Source organism: Aptenodytes forsteri, unplaced genomic scaffold, assembly GCF_000699145.1.
Source record: "Aptenodytes forsteri isolate BGI_AS27 unplaced genomic scaffold, ASM69914v1 Scaffold136, whole genome shotgun sequence".
Classification (NCBI taxonomy): domain Eukaryota; kingdom Metazoa; phylum Chordata; class Aves; order Sphenisciformes; family Spheniscidae; genus Aptenodytes; species Aptenodytes forsteri.
In genome coordinates this window covers 2,534,616-2,547,760 of record NW_008796111.1, presented here as the reverse complement: position 1 = coordinate 2,547,760, position 13,145 = coordinate 2,534,616, and the positions used below count along the sequence as shown (strand labels likewise).

At 41.9% G+C, this 13,145-nt stretch overlaps 1 protein-coding gene across 5 annotated transcripts in view; it reads left to right on the top strand.

Moving 5' to 3' along the window:
• Window positions 1-13,145, top strand: part of RAPGEF1 (Rap guanine nucleotide exchange factor 1) — an 88,235-nt gene that overhangs the window by 32,976 nt on the left and 42,114 nt on the right. For all 5 annotated transcript variants that reach the window (XM_009286948.2, XM_009286946.2, XM_019474078.1 and 2 more), the window contains exons 2-4: window positions 1,177-1,316; window positions 5,949-6,127; window positions 9,313-9,469. In XM_009286948.2, the coding sequence (XP_009285223.1) occupies window positions 1,177-1,316; window positions 5,949-6,127; window positions 9,313-9,469 (476 nt within the window). The remainder of the gene's footprint in view (window positions 1-1,176; window positions 1,317-5,948; window positions 6,128-9,312; window positions 9,470-13,145) is intronic.

Sequence of the window (13,145 nt, the reverse complement as noted above, 5' to 3'; positions counted from 1 at the left end):
ATTTGACTCAGCAGCCTTTTCGGTTTGCAGTCTGCATGCTAACAAGGTGGTGCAGTGCTGCATGCATGGGACTGTGTCGTTTTGACTCATTACAGCCAGTGCAGTCAATTCCCAAATAATCTAAAAGAAAAATGAAACCTACAGCAAAACTGCTTACTTTTCTTGATAATGTAGTTAAAGACAAGTTTGGTATCTTCTGCTGAATTATCTGGGTCACTAGAGAGCAATTCAGACCTTCATTTATTAAAGTGCTCTTTGCTCAAAATACATTCTAAATTGCTCTCTACAAGGCGGCTTAGTTTTATTTAGCTTCGTGGCTAAACAGATAAAAATATATTTCAACAGTAAGTCTGCATATGGCATGATTGCAAACCTTTGAGACTTCTGCTTTTAGATATTCAAAAAACCATGAAAATACGATTTTTAAAAGGGTTGAGCAGTTCTGTAATTAAACATCTTCAATGATGCCCCGGTATTGAAGCGGTTCCCCTGCTGTCTGATTTGTCTGGTACATTTGAAGCGAGACCCATTGCGAATGACAAGGGCTGACATTTTTGTTCAGATTATCCATGGATCCACATTCAAAGGTGATGCTACCAAGTGGGTAGAGGTAGGGATCAGCAGCCTGGGAAGGGCATTACATCGGACTGTGTTTTCCTTTCCTGAAGCAGCCACCAGTCCTGGGTACGGGGCAGAACCCTGCCTGTACACCCGTGGTGGCTACTGACCTCCAGCCAAGATACGGGCAGGAGCTCTGCTCTGCCAGAGGTCTGCGAACAAGTCACTTCATCCCCTTGACTTAGTTGCTCATCTGCAAAAGAGGGATGATGATTACCTCCTTTGTAAAGTACTTTGGGATCTGCTGGATATAAGTGCTTTTAAGAGAGGTGTTTTTCCTTTTCTCTCCAAGGCACAGAGCAGTAGCAATCCCACTGTTCCTGCCTTTGCGCTGCAGCGTTGCTGCCTCCGAGGGGAAGCAGGAAATGATGGTGATATTGCGGTTGGAAACATAATAGAGAGCCACAATTTTATTTTTTTTTATCCTGTTCCACTCAAAAAATTTACATGGTTGCTATGTTTTTCATAGGCTGGTCCTTCCAGATAATGCTGTAACACAACTTCCCTGGTTTCAACAAATTTACCCTAATCCAGTAACGCATTTTTGTGTCTTTCTAGATTCTGAGCGTTCCCATCTCTCCTCGTTCACTATGAAGTTGAAGGGCAAGTTTCATTCACCAAAAATAAAGAGAACCCCTTCAAAGAAAGGAAAGCAAGGTGACCTGACAGTGAAAACACCAGAGAAGTCAGCGAACAAAGTAAGCAGACGAAGGACATGTTCTGTTAGTCTTGCTGGTTTCTTGCTTGCTGGTACTCAGTTTATCAAAATCCGCAGCCCTACTTTCAGTGCGTGACTTTGTCCTCTGCAGAATTCTGCAGATTTTTCAGGGATTCTCAGGGTTACTTTATGGTTAGTTATAAATCATATAAGCTATGCGCTGTGTAGTATAAAAGAAGAGCAACCAAGGCATGTGCTTCCCTTTGGAGAGCCTGATGAGACCTCCTTCCATAAGCATTTAAATATCTCATTATGGAATGTAGTTTATGGCCTGACACATCCTCCCCACATGCACACCCTATGGTTATGCTTACAGCTTCCAAATAACTGGTTTTGGGGTGTGATCCTTTTAAAAACCCCAAAACCCAGGCGAGCAAATCCTTGAAGCTGGTCCAAAGATGTGCTCAATCTCTGACGACATTGGCAGGGAGAGTCGAACACATGCATTCAAGCAGCTGCTGATTCCAGCACACCGTTCCTCAGACCCAACATACTTCAAGTCCTCTAAGAGCTGAGGTCACCACTCTTTCCCAGCACAAACCTATCAGAGTGTTATCTCCTCTGCTGTTGTGACCTGATTACGTAGACTGGAGACTATCTCTGTAACAGTACTGTTGCAGTCAGTTTTCGTGTATAAATTTAAGCCAAAAGTTAAGAACAGTCAAGGTTATTTATGATAATTCAAAATCTTTCCTAGTTGTTGTTGAAAGTCTCATCCAATGTGCAGCGCCAGGCATGCAAACTTTTTTAGATTATCTCTGCTGAGGATTGTTGTAGTGTTATTGAGAGCAGTCAGCAAGATGATACAGTTATCTTATGCTGTGTGATGTGCTTAACACCCAGAGAAGTCGCTTGCAGAGCTTCCTAGCCCTATTCTGCACCATGAGGTGGAAGATGAGGCTTTTATTTCCCAGGCTGTAGGGTTTTTTCCCCCAGGAGGCTATGGATATGCTTTCTAGGGAGCTGAGCACCTTGTATTGCTGACTGCTACTAAAAAATAAAAATAAAAAAATATCTGGGAGTACTCCTTGGAGGCTTTTAATTCCAATGTTTCAGGATGGTACATTGAGATAACTTAGAGGCCTTCCTTTAAAGTGATATGTGACCACATATTAAATAAATTAGAAAATGAAGAGCCCTTTTCAAAATGCTATTCTACAGCAAATATATATTAGCATGTTAATAATAGGTGAAGTTTTTGCTTTTCTTTCTTTTCTTTGAAAAACAATGCAAGAGGCTTTACTGATCAGGCATGCTGAACATGTAAAACCTTTTTTTTATGTACAGATTGGGATGTTTTTATTGGGAAACAAAACACTTGCAATATTTTTTATTATCGTACATGATTATTTAAGCTGTATACATTTTTATACTGTGAAATCTTGTTGATTTCTGGCTCATTCCTTATCTATTTTAATAGCTACTGTCCAACTAATCAATTATTTGGATGTAGTCAGCTCGTTACCTTTGTGGGGAAGGAGTGGAGAAGAGGATATGCCTGGATTGTCACCAGGTTCTCTCACTGGAATACAGACATCAGTTGACAAACAGGAGATTTTCTGTCAGAAGACACACTTGATAAACCAAATATCATCTTTTCCTCCCTCTTAAGTACCACAGATGCTATTTTTACACTCTTGAAGTAGATAATCACTGTAGAACAGAAATAGCAATACCAAAAATTAATGTAAAATCACTACGTGTAACCTGAAGGTTATGCTCAACCCATGCAGACATCTTCTTCTCCTCTTCCTCTTTATACCTACATGTGGGCAACATAGGGGGAGTTTTTTTCAGAGCTTCCTTTTGTCCCCTGGACCCTGCCTTTGATTCTTTTTGTAGGGCATGTTGTAGGAACAGTAGTGTCCTTCAACACTATATGCAAAGTTATAATAGGTTTTTCACTGCCAAAATGCAGGGAAAAAAGGGACTGTTCCAGCTTTTGTAATCAGGTGTATTCTGAGCAGCTCGCTGTAACCCTTTCTGGGTCAGCTGTATCTCATACGTGATGCATTTGTAATGATTATTTAAGGGAAGACTTCAGAAATCGTGCAAAAATATCAATGTGTGTCAGGCAGGCAGGGGAGTGGAGAGGAGACGCTGTTTTGCCTGAATGTTAAGTTTATCTCATTTGATGCCCAAAAGGGAAATGGGTGAATCAAGTGGTCCTGCCACTCTGGCAGCTCCCACAGTTACCGATCTGCTCTCTCGCTGGGGTAAGGTAACTGCTGGGGCAGGTTCACCTCTATTGAGAAATGAAATGAGAGAGTAGTTCAGGTCCTTTCTGCCAACCCAGAGGGGTACCACTGCATGTTTACTTTGGCTTTAGGAACACACTCAAATGTTTGGTGGAAGAGCTTAATAACGTTAGTCTTGTGAGATGCAGACACTGGAATGTATTAATATCCATCCATCCCACCAGGATATTACTCCTTTCTCTAGATTTATTGCTGTTGTTCTCAGGCCTCAGTGAGTAAAGCACTGAACACCAGAAACTTCAGCCTTGTAGCAACAACTGACACTTACGTACCTGAGCTCTGTAGCAGAACCCGCAATCCTGTGTAGGATGTATAGGCTTTCTTTGAGTGTGTTTATGTGCATGTGTATACACGCGTGTATTGATACCTTTGGACCTCAGAAATGGATTCATAAAGAGTGCTCTTACGGGATTGTTACTCAGAGCTAACAGGGAAGTTGCAAAAATAGTGTCCAGTGGCAGGATTTGCATGCCTTGCTGTGCTCAGCAGAAGGATTTGTGTTTCCACTTGTCATTCTCAACCCTGAACTCTGAGTTGAGCCCATCCCTCCTCTGCACCAGGAGAGTGTTTAAGCTATTAAGTCGCAAGCCTTTCTACAGGAAACAGTTGTTGAATGAAATACATAAACAGCCTTCGGAGCAGGAACTGCAATCCACATTTTTTCACTTCTGTTTGAGAGCTCTGACCGCTGGACCATAGTCATACTTGCTCGGGGATTATACGGGCTCTCTCATCCCTAAAATGTGTGATCATTTCATATGAAGTGCAAAACCTTCATGGGAGGGACTGAGCCTCTCCATATGCTGGAATAAACTGTGTAGTGGTGAGGGTACATGCCTGAAAAAATGGGAAATGTCATTTTTGACGTCAGCGAGTTGCCAGGATGCTTCTCAGCAAGGGAGTTCGGGGCGCTGTGGGCTGCTGAGCAGAACGTGAGGTGCCTGGCAAGCAATTTTGTCAAAAAGTGGAAACAGGAGCAGCAGAGTTTGGGCGCTTCCCAGATGAGATGGAAAATGACAGGGTGGTTTGCAGATCTTGGATTGGGGCTCCTAAAGTTGGAGCTAGATGGGACTTGGGACTCTAATCCTTTTATGCAGCTGGCCCCAAATTACTAACCAGTGCTGCCTATAAATTGTTCTTCCTAAAACCTTTTGGGCTTCTGGCCTGATTTTGCAGAAAAGCAGCAGTTTAACAGCTGACAAGAGTATGGGGAGCACACAATGCCCATAGGTCATTAATTCTTGAAGCTGAATTTACTGAGGAGATAATGGATGAAACTTGACTCTGCTAAGCTCTCTGCTCCTTTTCTAGCAGTGTTCAGTAGTTAATTTAAATCTCACTTAGGAACTATTTGTGGCATTAAAAGTCCTCCAGGCATACTCTGGTAAACTTTTAAAAAATATCCCTGTCCAGAATGCCATTAAGATGTCATGTATCACTTCTGAATTTCCTGTTCTAGTGTTGGTGGTGGCACGGCAGTTGGTGACCACAACTCAGCTTTGTTCCAATGAATTGTTCCCTTCCGCAACGTTCATTCACCGATGCCAAAACTTAGCTTTCACAGTCTGTCCCCATGGAAAGCGTGCGAGTTCCCTTGTTGCAGCAGCATCACAAAATGACTTAGGTTGGAGGCTGATCAGAACAGGGTTTTTTATTTGGGAATGGAGAGACAAGACTATAGCCCACTTTCATACAAGTAGGCATACTGGAGTCGGCAGAATTACTCAGAATAATAAGGGTGAACACCGCATGTGTCGTTGAAACTATGAGGGACGGGTACAAAAATGGAGGCATCTTGTTTGGATTGTTCTGGAGTTTGGAAGTTTTTCTGATTGTGGTTTGTTTTTCTCTTTCCCTTTGGCTGATCCACTCCATTTACTGATTGTAAAGACCTTTTGATAGTGAGATGTGCTTAAGGTAAAAGGATTTTGATCGCATCAGAGGGGCAACTCTTATTTAAAACCAGTAGTTGTTGCTTCCTTTCTTGCATTAGCATTACTATCTGCACTTGGTATACTTTTTTTCTTTCACCCTCCGAGTTCGGCGTGTGGGTTTCAAAGCAGTGCCCTTCACGTCGTCAGTAGTGTTAATCTTGGCCTAAACCTGATCAAGATTAGCCTTCAGTTTGGAATGCACGTAATTCGGAAAGTTAAAGTGTGGGTGCAATTTTGCACTGACTGCTCTTTTGAAAGAGTAGTAATTCAATTTAAAAGTGTTTGTGGTAGAAGGGGTTTTCTCCAGTCCTCGTGGAATGTACCTCATTCAGTGTCGCTGTACTTCAGGTTAGTTAAAGTAACCTTGCCCTTAAAAATCCTGAGGTTTTAACGTCTCTCTCCTTTTTTCCTCCTCTTTAGAATGTGTCATGGCTAGAGGAGAAGGAGAAGGAGGTCGTCAGCGCATTGCGCTACTTTAAGACTATTGTGGACAAAATGGCAATTGATAAGAAAGTATTGGAGATGCTGCCAGGCTCAGCAAGTAAAGTGCTGGAAGCCATCCTGCCCTTGGTGCAAACCGATCCACGCATCCAGCAAAGGTAAGTTTCCTTCTTGGGTTTTGGGACTATGACAGACCAGCAGGCTCCCAGCTTCTTCCCTTCTTGTGTCTGAAGAATCACATCGCGCAGGAGACAGGGAATGCTGCAGTGGCTAATGAAGTGACTGCTATTTTTACTAATTATGTGGTAGTTTTCAAACATAATTTAGAAGCAGATTCCCTGCTGCGAAGAAGCCCGTGCTGTGGAAAGATAAAGCAAATAAGAATGGTTTCAGAGAGGAGGAAGGGCTGATTCTTAGCATAAACTTGGAAATGCATCATTTACTAGCGGGAGATTCTCCTCAGATGCTATACTGTTTCTGCAGTCTATGATGGTATCCTAAAAGCTAACAAATCCAATAGCTTTTACCTGGAAAAGAGTTTATCTTCAGAGTAATCCCTCTTTGTGTTCAGTTTATCCACCCTGATACTAGAGAAGTCTGAGCCTGCACTCTTAACTGCTTTTTTGATTTTACTGGATCAGATACAGAACAGAAGTAAACAGATGTACTTCAGTAGAGTAACCAGTCCAAGTTCATTCCTGTGCGCTCTCAACAGATTATTTGTTTTATGTTTTAACAGATTACGTACATTATGTTTTAACCAGTTAGACAGTGGGTTTGAAGCCAGAAAAGAAGTAGAAACTTGCCACAGCAAAGCTCAGCATGGATTATAAAAATTTGTGGAGTTGCCAAGCCATAGAGATATAGCTGCTGTTCATCCCATAGATGCTGGAGCAATTGATTTACACAGAACAAGCAAACATTGTTGAATAATACAGAAAGAGCAAAATTAGCGCAGACAGAGAAAAGCACAAAACTAGGCAGAGAAATGCAGGTGTTTGGTTCCGGAAATCCTGCCAGTTTTAGTGCTGTTCCTATTTGTTTTCCCATTAAGTATCTCCAAAATTTTTGTTTCAGGATGCTTATTTCAATTCTGGTGCAAGAAAGGTTTATAGTGTGGTCAAGACAGCAGTAGGGTGCAAAATATTTTGCAAACAAGAGATGCTTAGCTGTGTTTGGCCCTAATGCATAGACCAGGGTTGTATCTGACGGTACAAAAGGGAGGAGGCAATGGGTGAGTATCAGAGCTGTGACTGGGACAGGAGAGATCCAATTTAGGTTAGATCTGTAGAATTATAATGAGCAATAGCTGTTAGAATGGGAACATTCATCAGGCTTCTGGATGCAGACACAAAAGTTTCTTCAGTTGCTATCAGGTTTCCCACAGCCATTAAATTCCTGACAAGCACCTGCTTTCACTTAATAAAAGAAAGAATGAACTTTCCCCTTACACCAGGAGAACATGTAAAATGTCAGCAAATATTTTTAGGATAGAACATGTCATCTTTATAGTCGCTTGCTTTGATTTGTGTATCCACTGGGTGATCTTTCCTTCCAAGAATATATTTGGAAATAAATATCAACTAAGTGGTCTTCAGCAGCAGCAGTATTTCAGACAGTTCTAGTCTTCAAATTCCTTATACCCTCTCTCTTAGTAGTCAACTAATGCAACCTTGACAGTTGGATATCCATATTTACCCATATAAGCAGAATTTTCTTAGTCAGTAGTCAATGGAGTCCTCGACATAGTGGTAAGTCTCTCTTTCTGGAAACAATATGTATTACAGCACAGATCCCATACGTATGTTCTGCCTTGTTTAGCCTCACAGCAAAAAAGGAGATCTGGCATTCTCAAAAAGCCGTGTCCTTTCATGCCTACCTATGCACTTAGTTTCTTTTGAGTAGTGGCAGGACACAAAGGGGTGATTTTGATAGCAAATCTCCCTCAAGAAAAGTGAGCAAGACTTGTGTCAGTGTGGAAGAAAGCCCTACAATTATTGTTGGACTTCTTTCTGCTTTAGGGGAAGCGTTTGCATCAAGGAAAAAAGTAATTAAATCTGGCACAAAATGGGCTTTCAATTACTGCCTCCTTAGAAGGAAGCAGACTGAAGATTAATGGCAAAGAAATCAAAGCCCTAGAAAGAGATGGGGGAGGGCCCTATTTAGGAAATACCTCCTACCAAGCTAATTTCATTTGAAATTAGAACAAATGGCAAGCAGCATGCTTTTAAAAAAAAAAAACAACAAAACCAAAACAGCCAAACAAAGAAGTACTTGCCGTTGTTTGTATCCCCCGGTTGTAACTTGACAATAGTTCTTTCCCCAGTCCTGCAGACTTCATTCACCTAAATAATCTCATTGAAGCTTGTGGGCTTGATTCTCTTCTCACAGATAATGAAATTACTGGAGTTAAGCCAGTGTAAAATGGATACCAAAGAGAAATGGGGAGATTTGGAACGCTCGTATCAGTAATGATTGCAAGATTACACCTTCTCTTATCTGTTTATGGTTTTGATGCAGTTTGAAATTAATTTAACTTTACAAAGAATTGTTGAAGCGTTGCCATCGGCAGTACTGTTAACACACCTTGTTTAGTAATAAAGCAAGTGTTTTTCAGAATGGCCAGGAAAATGCCTGTGAGCACTGTTGTTACAGTTAACTTTTATTTAGAGTTGTCATCCTTCCAAAATTCTTTTTTTTTCCCCTTCAGAACAATAGCTTCAATTCTGTTTCTCATTAGAAACAAAACAAAACAACACCCTTCCTCTTCCAAACCTGAAATTCATTCAGTTCAATTTCTGTAAAGAAGCAGGTTTTAATTACATCTTTTCAGGCATTATAAACAGTGAGGAAATGATTTGTAAAGGAATGAATACAGTCAGCTCTCAATTATCCAAGACATTTTTGGAGAGAAAGAAGGAAAGCATAGATAAAACTGAAATAATAGACTTAAATACAGGACTTAAATACTTACCTTTGAAGTTAAGGCATAGGATGGAGCTGCAAATTAAAATGGAAAGCATGTTCTTTTTAGCATTGCTGTGTTAACCTGCAGCCCAGATAATTCGTTCTGTTAACTGAGAATGAACTGTTGATTGTTTGTACCTTCATACTGTCGTCCCATTTGGTGCTGGAGAACAGGAGAGCAACTGCAGCGGAGGAGAAACCCGGGCTTTGTCACCTGCTAAACACAAATTCTGAATGTCAGAAAGAAAAGGAGAACAATCACATTTTTAACAGTGTGAAATGCACTTTAAATCAAGCACGCTCGTAACATTTGATAGTATCTCCATAATTTCATTTTGTTCTTTTTTTCTCAACTATTTCCTCCCCTGCCGTTCAGTTCTGCCATCTCGTCCTGCTATAGCCGTGTGTACCAGAGTCTGGCCAATCTAATTCGCTGGTCTGATCAAGTGATGCTGGAAGGTGTGAATTCAGAAGACAAGGAGATGGTGACAACAGTGAAGGGTGTCATAAAAGCTGTTCTGGATGGAGTCAAGGTACATGAGACAAATATTGTAAATTATATTATATAAGGTATATAATAATGTATTTTAGAAGAGATCTAGTTGAAAGAGGTTTTTAAGTGCAGGTAAAATATAAAGATCCTATTCTTGCCTTCAGTAAACTACCTCTTAAATCAACTGCTCTGTAAGGGAAATGATCCTGCTTGGTGTGCTGGTTAAAGAGTAGCACAAATGGTTTGGCTATTAGTGTGTGCTTCTGAAACGCTCACCCTGGCATTTGGATGAATTGGAAGAAACCATAAATCTTTATTGAGGGTTGTATTAAAGTTTCAGCAAATCGTTCCCAGTCTCCCATGCAGATTACAAGACAGAGTTTGCATATTTTCTGTCTAGGCAAAATATAATGGAAATGCTTCCTGTCAATGCCCACAGAGAATCAAAGACGCCAGCTCCATCCCTTAACATAAATTTCAAGGGATTCGTCAGTGATACATCACCGCTTTCAGCAGTCGGATTAGGGTGTGGAACAGGTGATGAGCTAAGCTCAGTTTTCTGGAGATTAATTTTACATAACTAATGGAAACGTTTAACAGAAACCTTTGTATCCTTTGTGAGACCTGCTTATAGCATTCCCTCCCTGCCCCACCCAGGGAAAGTTGTTGGCTTTCCTTCTACTTGCCGGTAAGCTTTTGGTACCCATTATTTCTGTTTCCCAGGCTTGTCTCTGGGCTGATGGCCACGGAGGCTGTTCATTCAGCTGTCGTAGCACTGCAGTTAAAATTTGCTTGACCTGGGCTCAGTGCACCAGCGGAGAGACCATCATATCTCCTGGGAACCTTATTTTGCAAACTGTAGAGAAAGTTAAGTCTCTTTCAACAGCAGGGCTGAATCTAAAGGGGAATATTTAGATCAAGTACAGAAGGAAGGTTGGGGTAGAGTTTTAAGAACTGCAGCAGGTGTTCCACCTGGATTAGTGTATCAGGAACAGGCATCTTTCACTGTACTCAAACTCAGCTTAGTTTTTATTAACTGGGGCTGAATGCAAAAATGAAGTGGATCTCCCAAGGTTTGGCTATCATGTTTTCAGGAGTCTCGGTGTGGTGTTTGCATGCTCTGAATATCTCTCTAGTGTTGCTCAAACACAGATACTAAAATCTGCTATTACTTATCGAGCCTTTTAAACAAATATCTTTGAAACAAAACATTCCCATCACCTAAAGAAGACAGATTTTCTAGGATTATTTTGCACAATATGCTCTTTAACTTTAAGCTCCAGATTTGAAAAGTAAAGCCGATCTTAAATTTGCACAGCAGGATGGAGAAAAAGAGTTTAGCGTAAAGTCTCAGCTGCTGTTAGTGTTGGAATTCAGCAGCAATTTGCAGTACGTGAAAATCTGCACTGTGGTATCTGAACTGTAATACCCCAGCAAATAGCGAGACAGTTTGTTCTGTTATCACTTAATGAATCCGCACGATCCCGTGGAGAGCAGTGTTAGCACCAGATCCAGGATAGAGTTGTGTCGTCTCATTGCAGGAGTCTTGGACACCCACTGTCCTTTCACTGTCAGCAATATTTAAACCCTCGGTACCTGTTGCCTTCCAGCCAAGTAGCGTGCCTGTGCGGATAGGTGGAAGGTCTCAGATGCCTGCTCTACCCGCGCTGCGAGCCAGCCTAGGCTGGAAGCGATGCAGGCATGTCCACGCAGTGCTAAGCCTGAGCTATTAAGCCCCGCTGAGCGGCATGGCTGTATCAGTCTCTACTTTGTTGTTAGACTAAAAGTTATTTTGGCCTTCCAGTTGGAGCTGGCTTATGTCTGGTCAGCTTGGAGCATGGTTAGAGCAGATGTGTGGCTGTCTGGGTGGATGCGAATGTGTCTGCCCATCACCAGGTCAGCGTTTGGAAGCGGTGTGTACTCATCTCCTACTGCATAGCGAGGAACAAGGTTTATTTTAGAAGGGCCAAGCCAGCTTTCAGATCTGAAAGCAGAACTGAGAAGTTGGACACTTTTCTGCTGTGGAGAGCCTTTTTTGGTTTTCTGGCAGATCATACAAGATCCACTTCCACATTTCAGTGCTTACTTCCCCCTTTATTTTCAGAATTGAGCATAAAGGAGTCGCTTGTTCACTTGCGTTACTTGCTGTTTTGATCTCAGGCTTTAGTGCCCTGCTAGGCATATATAAAAAGAAAAAAAAATCCTTGTTTTGATTACGTAACTTCTTAAAAATCTATCTCATTTTGGAATTTCCAGCTTCCTGAAGTAGCATAAGTTTGTAGAGAGGCTTTAATTATCTCTAATTACTGCTGCAGCAATCTCTTTACTTGCTGATAAGGAATAGCATAATGTGCATCTGGCTCGGTTGCGTGCTGATTACCTCTGTGTGTACATTGAAGATCTTGACTTGATTTTCAAACACTAGTTCTCATTTTGGGGTTAGCAGAGAGGAGGAAAAGTCAGGGTCCAGGGAATGTGGTGGTATTTGTTAAATTTTAGAGGAAAAAGGGATGCTCTCATGTATTGTCAATCATATGTTGTCTCGGTGTCTCTGGTGGGAGGTGTTTTTTGGGTTTGGTGGGTTTTTTTTTTTCCCACAGCAGCAATGGTTTGAATCCTTCTAAAGCTACTTTTGAGCTAAATTGGATTGTTTTTCTCCCCTGTTGTAACCTACACTCCCATATGGTGGACAAGCGTGTGTCCATTACAACTGGCAAAATAGGAAAACTGAGCGCTTCAGCCCCGAGCATCGGGGGCTCATCAGCGGTGCTGCGGCACAGCTGCCACCGCCGCAGTCTGCAACCCTGGCCTTGGTTTGGTTTACGGTGTTAAAAGTGGTGAAGAAAGGTGAGGAAAAGGAGACGTTACATTTTCCCTTCCATCGCCCTTGCAGGGGGATGTTTAAGGAGTATTTTGGCTTTTGGTTTGAATGCCCATACATTTTCTTTCCCTTATGTCCTGGTTTCGGCAGGGATAGAGTTAATTTCCTTCCTAGTAGCTGGTACAGTGCTGTGTTTTGGATTTAGGACACCTTATTGTGCTCTTACATGTTGTGTGGAGTCACTGTTCTTGCTGGCGAGTACCCAATAACCTCACGGGGTCTGACGCCGAGTCCGTTGAAGTGCATGAGAGTCTCCAGAAACCTCTTCAGTGGTGGAAGTTTGTCCAGAGGGCAGGAAGGTGGCAATCCGTTGTGTCATCACTCGCTCCTGACGGTGACTCGGAGCGTGGTGCCAGCTGCAGCCAGAAGAGTCAAATGGTGTCACTGTGTGATTTCCAAATCGTCTGATTTACAGAAAAGCCTTGTTTGGGCTTTGTAGGCTTCCAGGTCCTACGGGTTTTTTTCCTAATGACGTTCTGTAAACTTTATAGGGGAATTTCTAAAGTCTAAAAGGAATAGCGAGTTTTTAATTAAAGATTGTTCATCCTGAAAGAGAGGATGAAACAGAGGAAAGTACATTTTTTAAAAATAGTTTCTGTTGAGTAACTGGGGACACTCAGCAGAGAAGTCTCAGGTCATTTCAGTGTCTGTGTTACCACCGTAGTTCTTCTGTGATTGAAGGGCCTTAATTATTTTACTTTTCTGCATACTGTGTAACGTACATCACCACAGTGGAGCTGATAGATTGTCAAAAGCCCTGTCGGTCTGTTGCTCCTTGTTGCAGAGTATTTCCCTGCTGGGGGACGTGGCCCTCCTTGGAGGTGGGAGCTGGCCA